This window comes from Salvelinus alpinus, chromosome 13 (assembly GCF_045679555.1).
Source record: "Salvelinus alpinus chromosome 13, SLU_Salpinus.1, whole genome shotgun sequence".
NCBI classification, from domain to species: Eukaryota; Metazoa; Chordata; class Actinopteri; order Salmoniformes; family Salmonidae; genus Salvelinus; species Salvelinus alpinus.
Genome location: NC_092098.1, coordinates 38,936,708 through 38,959,839, shown reverse-complemented (window position 1 = coordinate 38,959,839; position 23,132 = coordinate 38,936,708). Strand labels below are relative to the sequence as shown.

The 23,132-nt window shown below is 40.8% G+C and overlaps 1 protein-coding gene across 1 annotated transcript; it reads left to right on the top strand.

The window, feature by feature from the left end:
* castor2 (cytosolic arginine sensor for mTORC1 subunit 2) lies at nucleotides 1–21,280 on the top strand. The gene is made up of 9 exons (XM_071339273.1): nucleotides 1–403; nucleotides 9,294–9,364; nucleotides 10,542–10,735; nucleotides 13,869–14,001; nucleotides 15,427–15,550; nucleotides 15,882–15,992; nucleotides 16,893–16,975; nucleotides 17,244–17,338; nucleotides 17,469–21,280. Exons 1-9 carry the CDS (start codon nucleotides 288–290, stop codon nucleotides 17,532–17,534), a joined length of 993 nt encoding a protein of 330 aa, XP_071195374.1. The 5' UTR covers nucleotides 1–287; the 3' UTR covers nucleotides 17,535–21,280.
* Nucleotides 21,281–23,132: the final 1,852 nt, after the last annotated feature.

Below are 23,132 nucleotides of genomic sequence, written 5' to 3'. Positions count from 1 at the left end.
CACTGTTACCAGCTGCTGGACTATTCCAATCCCTGTCGGAGAGAATACACGGGGACCGACAGTCCTTCTCTTCCTCCCCGTTTACCTCATTGTGTTTCTTTTATTACACCCTGCTTCTATTTTACCTCTCTTTCACTCTTTTCCTAAGTGGATAACTTGTCCTTCTCACTCCCTTGCTTTCTGCTACGTTTCACGGTTTTTATAAGCTATATAGGTGTATTTATTTGTTTTTTATTAGAAACGATATACATTTATATCTTAGATGTTCCTCAAATGAGAAGACGCAAATGATGGAGTTGCATATTTTAGAACACAGCTTGAAAGTAGCGAGTATAGCAAAAGAGGGCATTCAGATTTGCACTCACGGATTAATCAAACTCGCCTTCTTGCCCTCTAAAACAAGGTAAGTAGCTTTATATATATTTAAAAATGTTAAATCCGATACAATAAAGGAAAATTAATCATTCTAAATATCTTATTGGGTAGTAACGTTATTGCAAACTAATTGCGCGACTAGATACAATGTTGCCGATCGTTGTGGCAAAACTGTCCAATTGTAATTGTCTTCAGCAGTTATGTTTTAGCTTTCAATGAAAATGCATGCTCTGTTTTTGCATGAGTCAATGAGTGCTGACAGTATTCTTTAAATTCAGTATGTTGTTTTGCATTGTCATTTTTTTCAGCTTTTGTGCTTTTGTAGTCCGGTCGACGTGAAGGGGTGTGTAGGCTACGTGCTTATGCTGCGTTTACGTCCTGTCGGAAACTCGGAAATCTACTTGCTTACTTGTAGAAAGATGATACCAGAGATACTGGATATAATGAGGCTTGTGACTCCACCCTAACAATGGGATTCGTTTTCCACAGACCGGAACTTCGACCTGTCAAGCTCCCGCCTATTCCTTTCTTTGGTTTGGTGGATACATCTTATTTTAATAAAAAAATATATAATTGAAGAGGGGTGTTGACATCAACCGCCTGTATTCAATGGAGAGTGAGAAGCTATGCTAGCCTCATGAATATGCATAGACCATCTCGAATTTCAACAAGGACTACTCCAATATAGTTTTTTCTCAGTTGTCAAGTGCATCTCACTTATTTTATTTAACCCTTATTTTACCAGGTAAATTGACTGAGAACACATTCTCATTTACAGCAATGACCTGGGGAATAGTTACAGGGGGATGAATGAGCCTATTGGAAGCAGTACACTCGTAACAACCTAGGCATTACAACATTTCTATTAGATCAAATAAGCCTCACGTATCAAAATGGCAATTCATTTTAATCGTGACTAAATTCAACACTTTCTCCACCCCATACAAAAACTCAGTTGCTTAATAATTAATGATCTGCTTAATGTGTACAGATTATGGGGGCGGAGTTAACCCTCCTGCTTCACCTCTTCTGCCTTGTTCATGAGCTAGTTAAAACTAATAAACTCAAATTTCTGGTTGTAGTTATACTGCTGCGTTCAACCAGTTAACAAGTCGTACATTTTCTAGTTCCGACAAGCACTTGAACGCGGCATTCCTCTCTGATACCGGAGTTTCCCACCTGGGAAGAAAAATCGACCAATAAAGCTCTACGCAAATAACTTATTTTCATTTTTTCTCGGAGGTCCCGAGTTTCCCACATAACGTGAACGCGGCATTGCAGCTCTGCGGTGTTTTATTTTTTTATTTTATTTGTATTTAACCTTTATTTAACCAGGTAGGCAAATTGAGAACACGTTCTCATTTACAATTGCGACCTGGCCAAGATAAAGCAAAGCAGTTCGACACATACAACAACACATAGTTACACATGGAGTAAAACAAACATATAGTCAATGATACAGTGAAAAAAAATAAGTCTATATACAATGTGAGCAAGTGAGGTGAGATCTGCGGTGTTGTTTTTTCGTTGTGTGTAGGTGTAAAATTAAATGGGGTGAGGTGGTTGCTTTAAATCAAACTTGAACCGGCGGCGTGAGACATTTATGTTGTTCGCGATGATGCCGAATATATAATTTGCAATGTTGCAATCATGATTTGGTTAGTTAGCCATTCTATCTGTTCCTGGAGATGTGAACGCTGGCCCGGTGGTTGTGTTTCTGACTGCAGCCTTTCTCGGTTTTAAATCAATTGAATAGGTTATAAATTAGGAGACAACAATAACGCTGTACATTTTTTCCTCCTATTAATTTCACCTGGCATGATGAGGATAGGGCAGGTTATCTGTAGATTATCTTCTGTAAACCTATTGCAAAAGTTATACTTACATGATGGAATGCCACTGTAATCAATAGGCTACTCTAACCTAAACTTCGTTAGTGCTATTTTCCTCAAGTGATTATTTCCTCAAGACCTATTCTTATCACTGCAATTTTGGCTGCATCTGTGAGAAATGGGCCTACAGGCCAATAATATAACCGTTTTACATTCCAACAAAGATCTTGGGATCCTTGCTTTTACAACTGCACCAGGACAAAAGTTGAAGGCATTTATATTTTAGTGACACATTAATGACACATAGGTTAGCGAATGGCCTTTTCAACCCCATGTTTACCAAGCTCTCCTTAAGGCAAATTCTCCTCCACCTTTCAGTGACCTTTTTACATGTGCTGTGGTGACCCCTGAAAAATACTTGAAAAGGAGGCAGAGGTCCACAGAATGCAGTACCAATGTTGCATCGCACAGTAAAACATGCATTTAGGTTCACATTTTGCAGTGGTATGGTCGTACGTAAATTTATATAGAAACCATGTCCCACAACCTTTGTTGTGTAGATACAGCTGTGTCTCAATCTCAAATGAATAGAAAATATGTAATTTCCTGGTTTTAGTCAGTGCTTATCTTTTCCATTCATTTGGTGTGGAGGCATATAGCTGGATGTACACAATCGATGTCGTGGGACGTGGTTTCAACTTGACTACTTTAGAGGTATTATAACGTCTGACAAACTATGATTTGAAAGTGTAATGACCCTTAAGGCAGTGTTTAAAAATGCAGATAAATATACTGATAACCCATACTCTCTCCACTAAGTAAAACAGCAGTTATAGTATAGAAACTAAAGGACAGACAAACTTTTTAAATAACTTATTTCCTGATGCACAGACAGAACTGAATTAAAATAGATGCATCTGTCATTAAACAGCCTGTGGTTTCCCCTCATATCTTGGAAGTGTTTCATTGCTTCCATTGTTGGCAGACAGAGCTGGATGCACCAAGTTGGTCTGTTTTCAGAACATTGTTTGGCCTCAAGCGGGATGAGGAAAACTTTGATCGGCTTCATCTGAGATTTGGGCCTTGTTGCAGCTGTCATTTCATAGCACTTCTATCATTTGGGAGTCACTCATATATTTGCCTATTGAGATTTTATATTTGCTGTCCCTCCCGTCACATACAGTACTGATTGTGTCCAATTTCGAGTTAAGTAATGGAAGGTTGTTAATTGCTCATGGGTTTTCTAACAGCCTGAATCAAACTCATTTAGAAGCTCCCTGTGAAGTGCCTTACATTCATGTAGAATGTAAGTCGTGCTGACTAAATGTGGAGCCAAACAAACACAAGGCTCTGGCTTGGAAGCTGCTTGCCACCTAGAATGTTGTTGATGACCTTCTCCCTAAATGTGCTGTCTCACTGTTGACAATCCTGTCTTATATATACAGTGCCATGAAAAAGTATTTAATTTTCTCTACTTTTGCATGTTTTTGATACTGAATGTTATCAGATCTTCAACCAAAACCTAATATTATATAAAGGGAACCTGATTAAACAAATAACACAAAATGACATACTTATTTCATTTGTTTAATAAACAAAGTTGCAACACCCAGTGCTCCTGTGTGAAAAAGTAATTGCTCCCTTACACTCAATAACTGGTTGTGCCACCTTTAGCTGCAATGACTCCAACCAAACACTTGTTGTAGTTGTTGATCAGTCTCTCACATCGCTGTGGAGTAATTTTGGCCCACTCTTCCATGCAGAACTGCCAGGCATAATGGAACCCATGTCATCCAAAAAGTTGATACTTTTGACTCCTCTGTCCATAGAACATTCATCCAAGAGTTTTGATGATCATTCAGGTGCTGTTTGGCAAACTTGAGTCAACGTTTTGGACGACATGGGTCCCGTTATGCCTGGCAAAAACCAAACACTGCATTTCACAGTGAAACCTCATACCAACGGTCAAGCGTGGTGGTAGTGTGATGGTTTGGGGATGCTTTACAGCCTCAGGACCTGGATGACTTGCCTTAATAGAAGGAACCATGAATGCTACTCTGCATCAGACAATTCTACAGGAGAATGTCAGGCCATCCGTCTGTGAGCTGAAGCTGAAGCACAGCTGGGTTATGCCTCAAGACAATGATCCAAAACACACAATCGAGTCAACATGAAAATGTCTAAAAAGCCACACATTTTTACTTTTGGAATGGTCCAGACCTAATCCCAATTGAGATGTTGTGGCAGGACTTGAAACAAGCAGTTCATGCTTTAAAACTCACAAATCTTGCTGAGTTAAAGCAGTTCGGCATGCAAGAGTGTGACAAAATTCCTCCACAGTGATGTGAGAGACTGATCAACAACTACAGGAAGCATTTTGTAGCAGTCATTGCAGCTAAAGGTGGCACAACCAGTTATTGTGTGTATCATGCTGTCGAGACCGGGCATGCTCGTGCGCCATCGCGCATATGTTGATTTTGTACATCCACACCAGATGCAATCCAGATACGCAGGTTGAAATATCAAAACGAACTCTGAACCAACTATGTTCATTTGGGGACAGGTCAAAGCACATGAAACATTCATTAACATTTAGCTAGCTAGCTTGCTGTTGCTAGCTGATTTGCCCAGGGATATAAACATTGGGTTGTTATTTTACCTGAAATGCACAAGATCCTTTTTTTCTGGATCTTTGTAGAATTTTGACCCATTTTGAGTCACACACAATCGTGTGTTCTCTACTCCAACAAGGGGAAACTAATTGTTTCTAGTAATCTCTCCTGCTTCAGTAGTAGTGGACTTTATATGTCAGTTGGCAACCAACTTTAAGGTGCATTACCACCACTGACTGGAGTCTGGACATCAGTTCATTTTTCAATCACCCAAGCGGGTATATGCTCCTAAAAACCAATGAGGAGATGGGAGAGGCGGGACTTGCAGTGCATCACGCATCAAAAATAGAACCAAGTTCTATTTTAGCGCCTGGCTACGCAGACCTGTGAGCAGTTTAGATTAAATGATTGGATAACATGTATGTGTACATTTATTTTGCAACGCTCGCATACACAACGCAAGCGATGTGGTCAGCATGTAAGGGGGCAATTACTTTTTCACACAGGGGAATTGGATGTTGCATAACTTTGTTAATTAAATAAATAAAATATGTATACTTTTTTTTGCTATTTGTAATCACCGGTTCCCTTTATCTAATATTAGTTTTTGGTTGAAGATCTGAAAAACATTCAGTATACAAAAATATGCAAAAATAGAGAATCAGAACGGAGGCAAATACTTTTTCACCACACTGTACAAAAGAGATTAGATGATATTTAGCAAAAATAATTTGATATGAAAATCCAGTAACTGAATCTCAGAAGGTATGTTGTTGGTCTATGGCAAAACATATCCTGATGTCTCTAAAAGAGAAATGGTAAAGTTTGTAGTACTTATTCATTCCAGCAGGAAGCCTTGGGTAAGTTACGGAATTGCACTGACTTCGATTTTTCACTTTTTAAAATATGCTAAACAAAAACCATTGATTTCAAAGTTTAATAAACCAACAACTCTATGCATAATGAATACATTGAACAATTTACAGTAAAAAAATTAAAAATAAAACGAACATTTACTGGATAAACTGTGCAGATGCCAAAGTTTGGTAACAGAATTGCAGTAAAAAATCTCCCTCAGTTTTATTTTGTTACCGAGCTTTGTATCTGCACAGTTCTTCCAGTAAATGTGTTTTGGTAAAATGTTCAGTATAAATTGTTAAAATTATTCCTTGTGCATAGAGATGTATGACTCGTTAACTTTTTAGGGATAGGGGGCAGCATTTTCACTTTTGGATGAATTGGTGCCCATAGTGAACTGCCTCCTACTCTGTCCCAGATACTAATATATGCATATTATTATTACTATTGGATAGAAAACACTCTGAAGTTTCTAAAACTGTTTGAATTATGTCTGTGAGTATAACAGAACTCATATGGCAGGCAAACTTCCAAACAGGAAGTGGAAATTCTAGAGCTGGTTGATGCTAAACTCATCGTCTATTCACATCCCAGTAAAATATGGATCTGTTCGCACTTCCTACGCCTTCCACTAGATGTCAAAAGTCAGTAGAACGTGGAATGAAGCCTCTAGTGTGATGTGGGGCCGGATGGCAGCTATTTGAGTCAGTGGTCTGGCAGAATGCTAGTTCCTGGTTACGCGCATTACTCATGATATCGCCATGGGTTCCATTACTCTGTAGACAAAAACGTATGCTCCGGTTGGAATGTTATTGGATATATATGATAACAACATCCTGAAGATTGATTCTCTACTTAATTTGACCAGTTTATTCGACCTGGAATATAACTTTTTGAAGTTTTCGTTCAAATTCGCCTGGACCGGCGCCAGCGTTTGGACATGTTAACTAAACGTGCTAGCAAAAGTAGCTAATTGGACACTAGTAATGGACATTATCGAACAAAACAACGATTTATTGTGGAACTAGGATTCCTGGCACTGCATTTTGATGAAAGATCATCAAAGGTAAGGGAATATTTATGATGTAATTTCGTATTTCTGTTGACTCCAACATGGCGGAGAAATGTTGTGTATTTCTGAGCGCCGTCTCAGATTATTGCATGGTATGCTTTTTCCGTAAAGTTTAAAAAAAATCTGACACAGCGGTTGCATTAAGAACAAGTGTATCTTTAATCAAAGTTTATGATGAGTATTTCTGTTATTTGACGTGGCTCTCTGTAATTACTCCGGATATTTTGGAGGCATTTCTGAACATGGCGCCAATGTAAACCGAGATTTGTGGATATAAATATGAGTGTCATCTGATGAAGATTATCAAAGGTTAGGGATTCATTTTATCTCTTTCTGCTTTTGTGACTATCTTTGGCTGGGGAAAATGGCTGTGTGTTTTTTGGATTTGGTAGTGATCTAACAAATATATGTTGTATTTTCGCTGTAAAACATTTTAAAAATCGGACACGATGGTTAGATTAACAAGATGTTTATCTTTCATTTGCTGTATTGGACTTGTTAAACTTTTAAATCAATGGTTTTTGTTAGGCATACATTTTTAAGTGGAAAATCTGAGTCTCAGTGCAAGTCCATTATCGTGGAATTTCCTTAATTAAGGTAGGTTGTTTCTGAGGAAGCTTGCACTGTGAGAGCATTTGCTTGGAAAACAAATCTAGGTAAAGAAAGACATTTGAATGGAAACATCCTTTTTGCTATTCATATTTGAACATGAAATCAGCTGGTGGTGTGTTACCCCTATCTAACCAATTCTTCATGAGCAATGCGTGAAACTCGAAGTACAAAAATATTTTCAAGAGGACACGGCCATGTTGAATTATCCCTCGGAGTCATCTAACGTTTCAAGTCAAAAGCAGAGATCAAGTTACAAATGTTTGTTCTGATGGCAGTTTCCAGGTACATGCACCAAGAGCAATGAGGTAGACAAACTTCAAAACGGGTACTCTCTAAAGTCTACCGTTAGCTCAGCATCCTTTCATCATCTCAAAACCTTCAATTGAAAACACAAATCCCATAGTGGTAAAGCGCCAAGTCAATACTGAAGGTGAATCTAATCTGAAGTCTCCTTTAATGGCAGTGAGGCACCCTTTCTCAATGCATATGTATTAGTAATGCTCTCCACCATGCCAACCCAAGGACACTCGAGATGATATGACACAACAACAGGAGAGGTTTGGGAGTGGGACAAGTAGGCCAGTCGAGTATTTAGGAGATGACGCACGCCATCATCGTCAAATAAATGACTCAAGGCATCAGACTCGCTGCTTTCCACAATCAACAAGTATCATGGTACCCCTTGATTGAAAGAGAGGTTTGGGTGGATCGGACAAACATTGCTCTTCTCTCCCAGAATCGTGAGCTGGTTCAGGTTTTATGATCGGCATAATAGTCTGCAGCAGGTGCTGGCAGTCTCAACTCAAGATCCATGTATTTTATTTGGGCATGTTTGTATAGGGGAATTTATATCAAAGAAACCATAAGCTCAAAAAACTGAAAGCCCCTTACACTTCAGTGTGATGCAAAATGCATAGCGCATAAAATTCTGTTACCGGGTGTAAATCCACCACTTACTGTAGTTTCACAACCAAAATAGATGTTTTTTCAAACTCAAGGTGTCATGTCATAGCTGACACCCCATTCTTTCTGCAGACATCACTGAATCTTAATTCAGAGCAGATATTTAAACGTTTTGGGAAAATGTGGTCGCATAAAAACCTGAGGGAGATTTTACCATAATTCCATTACCAAAGTTTGCATCTGCACAGTTATTCAACTAAATTAGTTTTTGTGTTTTTCAGTGGAAATCTGTTAAAAATAGTCCTTGTGCATAGAGTTGATCAACTTTGAAATCAATGGTTTTTGTTTGGCATACATTTAAAGAGAACAAACTGAGTCGAACCGTAATTGTGTTACCGTGGAATTGCCGCTAGATGGATGCATGGAGCGAAAATATTCAAAAACATCTCTGGTTTTGCAATTCCTGTGGCAACGAGGTTTGCACAACTGTATGGAGCTCCTATCACCCATTACTGATGGATGAAATGAAAGAGATAGCTGGGCTTACTTCGATCTGAGCAAAACCTGGTGTATTTCTATGTTGTCTCGATGAGTGTATGGATGTGTTGCTTGCTTTCCACGAAAGGAACTTCATGGGCCATGTGGGGTCAAACAGATTTTTGGAGGCTGATGACAGAGGCTTTCCTGAAGTTTAGTTTCTAATTGTTAACCTCCCTTTTTTTCAGTTGTGACTGAATGGTTCATATACACATAGGCATATTATGTAACATAAAAAAAGTTACTCATGAAACCACACAATACTTAAGGCTAACGATATCCTTTTGCTCATTTGCATTGTCCAATGAGGTACTTTCTGGGTATTTAGGGGACCCCTTTTTGCTTATTGCCTGCAAGCAGCTTTCAATAACTCCTTTCCATTTAAATAACTGAACTGAGAGAATTAATATTTTCTGTTGAAACTAACTGGTTATTTACAAGTAGCATAATGAACCATGTTATTCAATGTGAAACCTCCTTTATCATTTCCAGATGCAAGTTTTTCAGTTTGACGGAAACTCCGGAGGATTATACCATTATCGTCGATGAGGAAGGCTTCAAAGGTGGGTTTTGTGGTCGCTACCTCTGGATCTTTACCAGGATGGTAAATCAGGAAAACATGTGTAGCCCTATGATTTTCGGGCAGTGCTATCCAGAATCCTTGGGACATCCCTACCCTAACCGTTACCCATTGTACATTTTAACATCCCAGGGATCCCAGACAGTAAGGACCTATGCTTTCTTTAATTCCTCATATCCTTGACTCGATGCCAATGTTTGACTACATATTGCTACATCAGTTCTGCTCGCTGTTCCATTATGGGTTTTAAATTCTTAATTGAACCTTTATTTAACTTGGCAAGTCAGTTAAGAATAGATTCTTATATACAATGACGGCCTGGGAACAGTGTTCAAGGGCAGAACGACAGATTTTTACCTTCTCAGCTCGGGGATTTGATCTAGCATTCTTTCGGTTACTGGCCCAACGCTCTAACCACTAGGCTACCTGCCGCCCCAGTTAACAGAGGCCAAGCTGTCACTGGCTTGGTTTTGTGGTTGAGTGATGAATCCATGTCATTATAGACTGGTTTCCAGAGTGACCCTCGTTGGTCACTATGGATACTAGAAGCTCTGTGTTGTGAAACAGGTGCAGGTATTCTACTGTAGGTAGATTGTCTGGAAGTTTATATTGTGCTCATCTGTTGTATGCATGTACTTTCCTTTGCTGCGTTGAGGCTTCAAGTACTTGTTTTGGTTTTGTTTTCGTGCCAGTGCATGAAAATGGCCGCACACACATTTAGCTCTATATTGAGACTGTTGGCATAGCTTTCGCTATTAATCTATGCTCAGTGGTAAATGTTTTACCCTGAGTGATTTATAAGCTAATTTACTAACCACAATGAAGACCCTCTTGAAGGTGACTTGTTTAACTAAGTTATTATAATTTTTTATGATGAAATAAGCATGGTCAGTCTAGTGATATTTCATTGTTCTCAGCAGTGGTCAGACCTTTTTCCAAGTCAGACCCCTTTCATATTAATGGCACCCAATGCCATTAATGAGACAATGCCTCATCCAGCTCATCAGCGGAGGAGAATGTCAAACAATCATCCGTAAAATAAGAGACATTGAGAGTCCGGCGATGCCGTTAGCGTCTCATTTATCGCTAAGGGGACCGCTGACAGACAGACACATCCATCTGGGGCCACACTAATGCATCATTTTCTTGTTCCCTTTCAGAACTGCCCGAGTCGGAGCACCTTAGTGTCGCCGAGGCCACGTGGTTGGCTCTCAACGTGGTGTCGGGGGGCGGGAGCGCCACCAACTCTCAACCAATCGGAGTCACCAAAATAGCCAAGTCTGTCATTGCCCCCCTGGCAGACCACAACATTTCTGTGTTTATGCTGTCTACCTATCAGACTGACTTTATCTTGGTGAGTGCTGTTCCACTACAGACTTCTCTTAAGCGTAATTTATAACCTATCTAGTACGCAACTCAAGAACTACTAATATCTGGTCAAAATGGTGATCTATTGTAGATGTGGGCAGCCCCTCAATTACAATCTTGACGCAAGTACCCAGGATTGCCGTTTGCGTTCTTGCATTGCGTACATACTGTATAAATGAGGTTTTAGAAGTGTTGTTGTCTTCCCAAGGAACACATGCAAGATATCAGCCAGCCAATTGGCCATTGTTATGAGCACCTTGTAGCGGCGCCCTTCTCCCTTCACGTGTTATTGATACTCACATTTAGTTTGAGGACCTATTTGTCAGCTTAGCTGCTTATTCCTGTAAGTATTATTGAACATGGTCATTTGCCTTACCTGTTATGTTACCAGTGGTATGAAGGTAACCTATTCTTAAATATACCGGTAGATAATCGAAAATAGCTTACGGAACAGGCAATTTTAATCAAGTATGCTCTCACTTGTACTTTGTTGCCTGTGAGTGTTTTTCCATTTTGCTCAACATGAAAAGACAACAGCAGTGGATCTACAGTACCGCCCTGGGCGGCACTTTTGCTTTGAGAAGAATCTTTTCATTTTGTCGAAGTTGCTTAATCACACCAGTCCTTCCTCATGCCAGGCCTTTTTGGCTATAGGGAGTATTTGTATTACCCTGCACCTAAAAGGGAGTGGGGGTGGGGGTGGGGGGGGGACACACACAAGGTCTGCTGAATAACCGGTGCCTGTGTATGGAAATAATTGTTAACAAAAATGGAGATGTTGATAATCTGGCAATAGTTATGTAAAGAGGATCAGCCTCAGCTCAGTCTCTTGCTGGAATTCCCGGTAACAGTCATGGCCACTGTTTTCCCTCCACGCCAGCTGCTCCCAACCACGGCCTAATCACTGTCTGTAAAGAAATGGAGGAAACAACTTGCGTCTCTCTCATCTGTCTCTCTCTTTCTCTGCCTAATGTCTGTCCATTTGTCTGTCTCAATCATGTCCCTCTCTCGCTTTGCCTCAATCTCTCTGTCTGTTTGTCTTGTCTCACTCACTCTTTCTCTCCGTTTCTATCCTGCATGCTCTCGTTCCCTCCCACTGTGTCTGATTGTATTTGAGGGTCTGAGCCAGGCTGAAGGCCTCTTTTAAAAATTAAAACAATTCTGGTGTTGTATTATGATTATTTGCGTTACATAAACGGTGGGACCCGACCCAAATGAAGAAAGCAGTCATTTAGAGGGAGGGAGCCTTAAGTAACCTGACTTTGTCTGACTCAACCAGCCTAGAGGAGTTAGAGGCCAGCTTCTCACAGGAGGCTTCGCATTTTGTTTACATCCTCAATGCAACTCAAATAAGGGTTTAGTCAGGAGGAGATGGATGAGTTTCTGTCAGGATCTGGCAGAACAGCCCCCGTGGGGATGGAATCAGTCCGTCATGTCCAAATGTACAGTTCTTCAGGGAAGGAGGCAAAGACTTCAGTCGGGGAGAGCACAATTTTTGGGGAAATGGACACACAGTAGCTTTGCATTAGGCCCATATAATGGAGACCTCTTTGGGGCATTTCATTTCACGTTGAAATTGTATTTTAAAGCAGACGACCGTCTCCAGCTTTTTAGCATTTCATTCCTTTGGGAGGTTGATTTCCCAAGCCTTTTGCTAGTCAGATATACCTGCTTGGAATGCTTGATTAACATTTGCTGTAGCCACAGGCCCCTCTCTTTAGTTACCCTTGAAGTGTTCCGATAAGCAAAATGGAGAAGCTCTGAGTTCTTTTGAAATTTCACTGAATAGTTTTCTATTGGGACTCCGTAGTTTATTTCCCCTGATAATTGTGTTTGAAGTGCAAATATGAGTTACTTTCTGACGTAATTGAATCAGCCAGTTGGAAAGACTGTCCTCACCTGCTGTTCAAATGCTATTTCACGTTTCTATGAAACTTTTTGGGTTTTCCCTGTTGTAACAAGTTTGTGTTGTGCTTAGAGGTCGACCGATTATGATTTTTCAATACCGATACCGATTTATTGGAGGACAAAAAAAGCCGATGCCGATTTATTTAAAAAAAAATAAAAAATAAAAAAATATATATACACTGCTCAAAAAAATAAAGGGAACACTTAAACAACACAATGTAACTCCAAGTCAATCACACTTCTGTGACATCAAACTGTCCACTTAGGAAGCAACACTGATTGACAATAAATTTCACATGCTGTTGTGCAAATGGAATAGACAAAAGGTGGAAATTATAGGCAATTAGCAAGACACCCCCAATAAAGGAGTGGTTCTGCAGGTGGTGACCACAGACCACTTCTCAGTTCCTACGCTTCCTGGCTGATGTTTTGGTCACTTTTGAATGCTGGCGGTGCTTTCACTCTAGTGGTAGCATGAGACGGAGTCTACAACCCACACAAGTGGCTCAGGTAGTGCAGCTCATCCAGGATGGCACATCAATGCGAGCTGTGGCAAGAAGGTTTGCTGTGTCTGTCAACGTAGTGTCCAGAGCATGGAGGCGCTACCAGGAGACAGGCCAGTACATCAGGAGACGTGGAGGAGGCCGTAGGAGGGCAACAACCCAGCAGCAGGACCGCTACCTCCGCCTTTGTGCAAGGAGGAGCACTGCCAGAGCCCTGCAAAATGACCTCCAGCAGGCCTCATTTGTAATAATGACAATTGCAACAATACTGAATGAACAATGAACACTTTTATTTTAACTTAATATAATACATAAATACACACACGCACACAGCTCTGAAGTGACAATGATACTGAAGAGTCTGCTTAGGAGACAAATACTCTCAACTGTTTGAATAAAAATAGAGTTTAAGTTACCTGTGATGAATGTTGAAAACAAAAACTTGACGAGGCAGAACGTTCCTAGGCCATCATTGAAAATAAGAATGTGTTCTTAACTGACTTGCCTAGTTAAATAAAGATTAAATAAAGGTGTAGTAAAAAAAAATTTGGGGGCAAATCGGCGCCCAAAAATACCGATTTCCGATTGTTATGAAAACTTGAAATCAGCCCCGATTAATCGGCCATTCCGATTAATCGGTCGACCTCTAGTTGTGCTTTAGTTGAGGCTGAGTTGCTGATGGCGTAGTGGTTGTGTTGTGTTCATCAGGTTCGAGAGCGGGACCTGCCCATGGTCATGCACACCCTGTCTTCTGAGTTCACCCTGCTGAGGGTGATCAATGGAGAGACCGTGGCCGCCAACAGCCTGGGAGTCACCAACGGCTTTGTCAAGCCTAAACTCGGTAGGCCAGGAGTGTCAAACTCATTCCATGGAGGACCTAGTGTCTGCAGGTTTCTGTTTTTTCCATTCAATCAAGCCCTAGACAACCAGGTGAGGGGAGTTCCTTACTAATCAGTGACCTTAATTCATGAATCAAATACAAGGGAGGAGCGAAAACTCGTAGACACTCGGCCCTACGTGGAATGAGTTTGACACTTGTGGTAGGCACACAATACTTTTATTTCCCTTTTCACACTATCATGTGGACACAAACTTTACTGTGCTGGCTCGGTTATTTACTTTTGACATTTTCCTTTCCTGTACAGTTCGAGCCCCTATGGGACATGTGTAACCAGGCCAGCACATCTCGACTCAGTAGTCTGAAAAGGCTATTGGATTTAGATACAGTAACGCACACTCTCAGTTTCAGGTTATGCATTGGGGTTTATGTGATACAAATGGAAATATATTTCATCCCCTGAAAGGGAATATTGCAGAGACTCCCTGATATGAATGAGAATATTGCAGAGACTCCCTGATATGACTGAGAATAATTGCAGAGACTCCCTAATATGAATGAGAATATCGCAGAGACTCCCTAATATGAATGAGAATATTGCAGAGACTCCCTGATATGAATGAGAATATTGCAGAGACTCCCTGATATGAATGAGAATAATGCAGACTCCCTGATATGAATGAGAATATTGCAGAGACTCCCTGATATGAATGAGAATATTGCAGAGACTCCCTGATATGAATGAGAATATTGCAGAGACTCCCTGATATGAATGAAAATATTGCAGAGACTCCCTGATATGAATGAGAATAATGCAGAGACTCCCTGATATGAATGAGAATATTGCAGAGACTCCCTGATATGAATGAGAATATTGCAGAGACTCCCTGATATGAATGAGAATATTGCAGAGACTCCCTGATATGAATTGGCTGTTTTGTTGCAGCCTGTCAAACCTTGAATTGAACAATCCATCTTTGGTAAGAGTATGTCAATCCAGCACGCGCTGTCAAGGTTCTTCCCCAGAACAGAACCTGAGAACACAGTCTGATAAGGCAGGCAGAACAGCAAGGGCCAGCCCCAGGCATAAGCGACATAAGCGTTGGCTTAGGGCCCTCGGTCACTAAGCCCATGGGCTCATTTTACATTTGTCATTTAGCAGACACTCTTATCCAGAGCGACTTACAGTAGTCAGTGCGTACATTTTTGTTCTGGTCCCCCATGGGAATCTCACGACCCTGGCTTTGCAAGCGCCATGCTCTACCAACTGAGCCACACGGGACCACATTTTGTTGTCGGGATTTGTAAATCTCTTTAGGTGACATATTTGATGGGTAGTATGAATCAACATTTTGTTTTATTAGCATATATGTTCACAACTGCTAGCATCATATTAATAAAAACACATGTTTTCGCTCTCTATCTCAGTGCCCCGTCCCATCATCCACCCTCTGTCCAGCCCCAGTAACATGTTCTGTGTGACCAGCCTGGACCCAGACACACTGCCCTCAGTGGCCACCCTGCTCATGGACGTCATGTTCTACTCAGGCGGGTAAGAACCCACTCCTCAGCACTCCTGTTTTACATAAGGCTGTCACCAGAGGCCATCTGCTGTCTCTTTTTAAGAAACTATCATACACACACACTGCCACAGGAACACTTAGCTGTTCAGTTCAGACCATTTGCTTTAGGAAGTCTAGAACCTGGAAGAGGGTTAGACTTAAGCAAGGGCTGTCATAGGATTGTTATGCTGCTGTTATGATTAGACTTTAAATGTGTAGAAAGGTTTGACTACAGACCACTCGGTGACCAGGTTGGAATGGACAGGACCAAATGTAGTTGAAAGATTGGACATACTTGAATCTCAGTACTTTCTATTCCAGCATGAAGGAGCCCGGGGCGTCTAGCGAGGACTCTGGACACATCCGTTTCTTCTCCTTCTCTCTGATTGAGGGCTACATCTCTCTGGTCATGGACGAGCAGACCACATCACGGTGGGTGCTCTCCTGTGGTCCCGCCATTTAGGGGAAAAAACACATGGTTATGGTGTCTTATCACCATCAGAAAGGCACAACTGCTATGTCAATTTGCTGTTTCGAGTCATTTGTGGACAATTTATTGGCTGGGTTTGCTGCTGGGTTGTTAGGAAACAAACATAGAAGATCATAGAAAGTTTATTTGTAAAGAAGTTCATGTAGAGTTGACAGCCGTTACAGGTGTCACTTGTGTGGTAACCTGAACAGCTGCATTACTAATCACGTGGATGGAACTAAAGGATTACAGTACCACTACATTAGTAGCTATTTTATCATGGGCTTGTCCTACATTGGTGAGGTATCCCTTATATGGGTCAGTTTTGTCTCCAATCTAAGAAGGGGGACAATATGTGAACCAAGATTTTAGTACTTCCGAAGTAATGTATTTTTCACCATAGCATGTAGGACAGGGATGATCAACTAGATAAATAATTTGTAGACTCCAAATTGACCGCAAGAAGCCCAAACAGATATAATATTTGAATAAAACATCATTTCAAACCTTGCTTACATTTATCTACGATCTCATCCATCTCTCAATTATGCGTGGGAATACTTCAACAGATTTTTCCTAAATTAATAACACTTGTAGCTGATTTCCTGGTGTTTTTAGTATTTTATGTCTAACAAAAATTCCATCCACCAGCTGGGGAACCCTGATGTATGGCAACCACTAGCCTACAATCTGAATTTGACCAAATCTCTGAATTTAACACAAAAGACAAAAAGATGTATTTACTGTTTTCTGAAATCTTTGAATATATCTGATGTGAGAGGTACATTAAATAATATCTTTAAATGTTACTTGCTATAGATTGAATGAGTGTGTGCATTAATTTTCTAATTTATTCAAACCAGGTTTCCAAACAATGTCCTCTTCACTAGTGCTTCAGGGGAGCTTTGGAAAATGGTTCGCATTGGAGGACAGCCTTTAGGATTTGGTAAGTAAGACAGTTGTGGTTCTCTCGGTTTGGTTTCCACAGGTCTCCCACGTGTTAGTCAGATCTTTGCAGAGTGCACATCACCAAGAGACACTGTTTGATGCGAGTGTAATTTGGCTAAGATTAGTAAAAACAAACTGTGATGCCAATACAAATATTACTTGTTACTTGGCAATGTGAATACATTAAACGCCCAGATACGTCCTGTGTCTAGAATAATTCTGATATTCATGGATATCTGTGCTTTATTCTCATTGCCTTGTGTCAGACGAGTGTGGTATTGTGGCTCAAATATCGGAACCCCTGGCGACTGCTGACATTCCAGCTTATTACATCAGTACCTTCAAGTTCGACCATGCCCTGGTGAGTGATGGTTTACAACTCTACACCCTCTCTGTATCGCTCTCTCTGTTTGTATGGTAAATTGTAGGGGTCAGTTTAAACTGGAGCTTTTGGAATAAAGACTTAACGACCGCCCTCCTATCTCTCATAGGTCCCAGAAGAAAACATCCAGAGTGTGATTGGAGCTTTGAGGACCAATGAGAGCGCAGGACAGTGAATGGGAGGTGGGAAGAGACCGTGGAACTAGCGAGCCCTGTGCCCTCACACCCACACGTTGATTTATCATGTCAAAGTCATTTTTTTTTAAAGTGCCAAGAGCGTATCAGTGGACTGCTGTGGGGGATGGTTCTGGGAACAGGGTAATGTAAAGCTTGGGTGGTGTAGATGGGGTACAGGAGAGGGACGGTATGTGTGTGTGTGTGTGTGTGTGTAGGGATGCTTTTGTTCAGCGATCAGCAACTTGCCCGTCCTATTCTGAGACGTTGCCAACTACGCAACCCTACCCACCACCTCACACCCTTGACCATCCACTCTTACCCCAAACAACATCCACTTCTTTGGGGACCCAAAGCTAGAGTGACTGCAGTGGGGGGGGTTTTCCCCTCTCGCTCTCCTTTTACTTTCTCCTCTCCCTTCCCCTCACACCATTTCACCATGGCAACGCGGCCTACTAAGTTTGGGCCTATCTCTTCGACACCAGCCCGGAATGCTGCGACCCGGCCGTCACCTCCTTTTACTTTGGCACCCACGTGGCCCATGACAGCCTATACTGGTGCTTTAGTATACCACACTTTCCTTCCTAACTTTGCATTGTTTCTCGCAAGCTGCTCTTCCCATAACAACCATACTGTATTAGTTACCATTCCTCCCCATAACAACCATACTGTATTAGTTACCAGTCCTCCCCATAACAACCATACTGTATTAGTTACCAGTCCTCCCCATAACAACCATACTGTATTAGTTACCATTCCTCCCCATAACAACCATACTGTATTAGTTACCAGTCCTCCCCATAACAACCATACTGTATTAGTTACCAGTCCTCCCCATAACAACCATACTGTATTAGTTACCAGTCCTCCCCATAACAACCATACTGTATTAGTTACCAGTTCTTCCCTTATGGAAAGAGAATGTTCTCTACAAACAATTATCAAGATTTCCATTATTCTTATTATTTATTTTTCTCAGTGCCAAGTCGTTTTAAAGACCAATGCCTTGTCTAACGCTCAGTGTGTTTGCACTTGAAGGTGACATTTCTGAGTTGTCGTTGGTAGTGACACGACATAGTGTGGTTTTGTTTTTACAAGTTATTGAATAAGCTTTTAATGTCAAGTCCTGATGAAATTCTCATTATGGAAACTCTTCTTAAAGTAATCCATTTCGGGGCTAGAGTTCTCATTGAAATGCCATTTAGCTGAAGGCTAGTGAATAGATTGCAGGGACTGAGGCAAGATGTATGTCAAGGGTCCTAAACTCTGGTGACCTGGAAAGCAGATCAGATTTGTCAGATGGGAAAATTAAAGATTCTGGTGTTGAGCATAAAATTACATTTTACTGACAATTCACAGAGCCACTGTTATGTAGAACATATCATATAAACAACATTCTAGTGGGCTATATATAAGCCAGTTTTCATGTAGTATCGGTCGTTTTGGGAGAAGTAGGTTATCGTTTTGCATCAAGTGCCACACCATGCCTGCCACTAAACCAGCCCTTTACCACAAACTAGTAGAATAAGGATAAGTGGTGGGGGAATGTTGGTTGGGTTGTGGATCATTGAACCAGCCCTGCAACCCTGGTCAGTTTAGGCCTTCAGCTCCCCTCCCTCCTACCTCGCCCCCTGCCCCCCCTCACCCCAGTCTGCACTTTAATACAGGTCCATCCTGCTGTACTGATGTGAAAACAGGGAAGACTATTTTACCCTTGAAGGATTCTCTTGAGAAGGTGAGACTATATTGGTCTTAATGCATTGGTGTTTTTTTTTTGTCCGCACCAAGAAAAAGCTTGCTTCATCAGTTAGCTTTGATTAGCAGAAACCATGTAGCTATTAATCAGTGTTAAAAACATAAAAGGGTGATATAAAAAAATATATAATAATTGCTTTTGTTTTCATGTTCTAGTGTGTTTGGTTTCTCAAGGCCTTTCATCTGTACAGTTTTTTTTTTTTTTTTTGTCTGCATTTCCAACATTGGTCCACCAGACCCATTGCATATTCAAATTTCATCATCTCACCATTATCCTAATTTAGACTTAATATAATGGATTCTGAAAGGAACTTGCAGCGTTCACCAATAATGTGATTTTTATATTCAAACCATTGGTTGATTTACATTGTTTCAGTATGTGATGGGCTGGAATGTAAACTCCTATGCATGTGGTCTTGGGGGACTGCTGTTGGAGCACTTGTATTGCTAGATGCTGTACTACTCTCAATTATTGGCTTTTTAGTCCAGCATTTTTTTTTATTCCTTGGCAGGGATAGGTTTCCCACTTCAATGCACCCAGTTTATAAAGAATCAAAAGTGATAGATTGAAGTGGTCAAACTGTGGGACAAAATCATTCCTATTACTTACAATGTACCTTGCTTTTCAAGAATCAATCATTTTTAAGAATGAAATCAGCCAAGGCAGATGTGAGTCTTAAAAGAACACTATGTGATGGAGACAAATGCAACAGTGGATTTTTACTTTGTCGCCCTATAAACAGACAAGACGGGATTCAAACAAACCACAATGCGCCCACATCGCACTGCACTTGAAATCGGCGACGGCTTTATCTATCCCCTCCATGCTGACGCATTTGTTAGCTTTAGCTTCTAAGATTTGTCTGCCATTTTAAAATGTTCTCGTTAATCATAAGGTGGGAGAAAATATTCGGTAGTCATGATCAACCGCACCCCTCACTACACTTGTCTTTTAAAGACAATTTCCCTTAAATCAAATGCAGTGCGACCACTGCACGTTGCGGTTTGTTTGAATCCTGGCCAAACACTTACATTTTACCTCTTTGTTGAAGGCGTCTTGCAGTGCAATAACATTGTGGTCTGACATTGGTATTACAAATCAAGCTTGTATTCTATACTTGAGAAGTGCAACTAAACATCCATATCACAGTCACACCTTCTATTGTTGGTCGTTTTAACCCAGGTGTCTGCAATAACTTGTTTGACCAAGGTCTCAATTTAATCCATATTGCGTAAAATCCGCATAATAGCGCGATTTGAAATTTAAAGGCAATGTTCCTGCTTTCAAGGTAAATGTTGGCTAATTCAGAAATTACCTTTTTAAAGTTCAACATCTGCGGTACGGATTGAATCTAGCTCCAAGTCACTTAATCCAAGTATTGACACCTCTAGATTGATCGCTGTCCTCACCATTGCTGCAAATAGGAACAGCTGAGAATACATTCTAAAGAAAAGTCACAGAAGAGTGGTCTCTGTATTATTTAACCTGTGCAAACAAACTAGAGAACACACAGGTCCTTCTGACTTGCAGTGGGAGGCTAACTATACAACGCCATTACCTTTTTACTGCTTAAACACATAGGTGGAGGAGGTGTTATTGTTAGAGGGCGCGTTCAGCAGCAGCATCCTATTTTGCGTGCTTTTTGACCTTTTCTATTCGCCGTAGAGGTCAGGCAAGTAGTGCAGCCATTGATGGAACAGGCAATCATGCGGAGAAGGACCTGGAAGGTGGCAGATGATAATGGTGACCCAAGGTTATGTCTTCGCAAACAGTGGCGGTTTGAGTAACCAGAAATTGAGTAGTTTGTCTCTTTCCCTTTCAAGACGATTTGATACACGTGTAGATACATGGGCTCTGATATGTTTTAGTTTGAAACGATTTAGTGCAATTCGGTTTGATTAGAGAATGAGTACAATAGGATGCAATACCATTTGTTGCATAAACATACATTTTCTATTCTTAAATTAAAATCTGCTGATGTGTTTATATGTACTATGTAGTCATGTTGGTCTACCAGAATGTAGCCTCTGTTTTTGTCAACCACACTTTGGTTTTGCAATGACAATCACCCACTAATTAACTTGTCATTTTTACAGATTAAGTGTTTGAGCTGAAATGTAATATTTGCTTTCAAATTAGCTATGGCATAGCAAATGAATATACAGTACCAGTCAAAAGTTTGGACACACCTACTCATTCCAGGGTTTTTTATTTTTGCTCTTTTCTACATGTAGAATAATACCGAAGACAAACCTATGAAATAACACATGGAATCATGTAGTAACCAAAAAAGTGCTAAACAAATCAAAATATATTTGAGATTCTTCAAAGTAGCCACCCTTTGCCTTGATGACAGCTTTGCACACTCTTGGCATTCTCTCAACCAACTTCATTAGGTAGTCTGGAATAGTCATTGGGCACCCTTGGAATGCATTTCAATTAACAGGTGTGCCTTGATAAAAGTTCATTTGTGGCTCAAATGCATTAAGGAAAGAAATTCCAATCAGTTCTATTGTGACAAGATAGGTGGTATACAGAAGCCCTAGTTGGTGAAATGGCAAGTCCATATTATGGCAAGAACAGCTCAAATAACCAAAGAGAAACAACAGTCCATCATTACTTTAAGACATGAAGGTCAATCAATCTGGGAAAATGTGAAGAACTTTGAGAGTTTCTTCAAGTGCAGTCGCAAAAACCATCAAGCGCTATGATGAAACTGGCTCTCATGAGGACCGCCACAGGAAAGGAAGACCGAGTTACCTCTGCTGTAGAGTTCATGAGAATAACTGCACCTCAGATTGCAGCCCAAATGAACGCTTCAGAGTTCAAGTAACAGACACACCTCAACATCAACTGTTCAGAGGAGACTACGTGAATCAGGCATTCATGGTAAAATTGCTGAAACGAAACCACTACTAAAGGACACTAAGAAGAAGAGACTTGCTTGGCCCAAGAAACACGAGCAATAGACATTAGACTGGTGGAAATCTGTCCTTTGGTCTGATGAGTCCAAATTTGCGATTTTTGGTTCCAACCGCCGTGTCTTTGTGACGCTGAGTAGGTGAACGGATGATCGCCGCATGTGTAATTCCCACCGTGAAGCATGGAGGTGTGATGGTGTGGGTGTGCTTTGCTTTGCTGGTGACAATGATTTATTTAGAATTCAAGGCACACTTAACCAGCATGGCCACCACAACATTCTGCAGCCATCCCATCTGGTTTGCGCTTAGTGGGATTATCAGTTGTTTTTCAACAAGACAATGACCCAGCACACCTATGGGCTGTGTAAGGGCTATTTGACCAAGAAGGAGAGTGATGAAGTGCTGCATCAGATGACCTGGCCTTCACAATCACCTGACCTTAACCCAATTGAGATGGTTTGGAATGAGTAGGACTGCAGAGTGAAGGAAAAGCAGCCTGCAAGTGCTCAGCATATGTGGGGACTCCTTCAAGACTGTTGGAAAAGCATTCTAGGTGAAGCTGGTAGAGAGAATGCCAAGTATGTGCAAAGCTGTCAAAGGTGAAGGGTGGTTACTTTGAAGAATCTCAAATATATTTTGATTAAACTTATTTGCTTACTACATGATTCCATGTGTGTTAATTCATAGTTTGTCTTCACTATTATTCTACAATGTAAAAATAAACCCTTGAATGAGGCGTGTCCAAACTTTTGACTGGTACTGTATATATAGCGTAACATTGGATTTCACCCCATCATGTTTTTGAGTGATCTCTCTTTGGCCATGCAGTGCACCTCACAAAAGTGACTGCTGTCCTAGTTATGATCAACATGACCCTGTACAGCTACAAATGACCACATATACTGATAGTTTAAAGCAAAACT

Bases quoted from the DNA above. Each gene is read 5' to 3' on its own strand.
- castor2 (XM_071339273.1), top strand. From the start codon at position 288: ATGATGGAGTTGCATATTTTAGAACACAGCTTGAAAGTAGCGAGTATA. The intron at 9,365-10,541 runs GTGGGTTTTGTG...GTTCCCTTTCAG, and splicing joins CGATGAGGAAGGCTTCAAAG to AACTGCCCGAGTCGGAGCAC. The intron at 15,993-16,892 runs GTGGGTGCTCTC...TATTCAAACCAG, and splicing joins GACGAGCAGACCACATCACG to GTTTCCAAACAATGTCCTCT.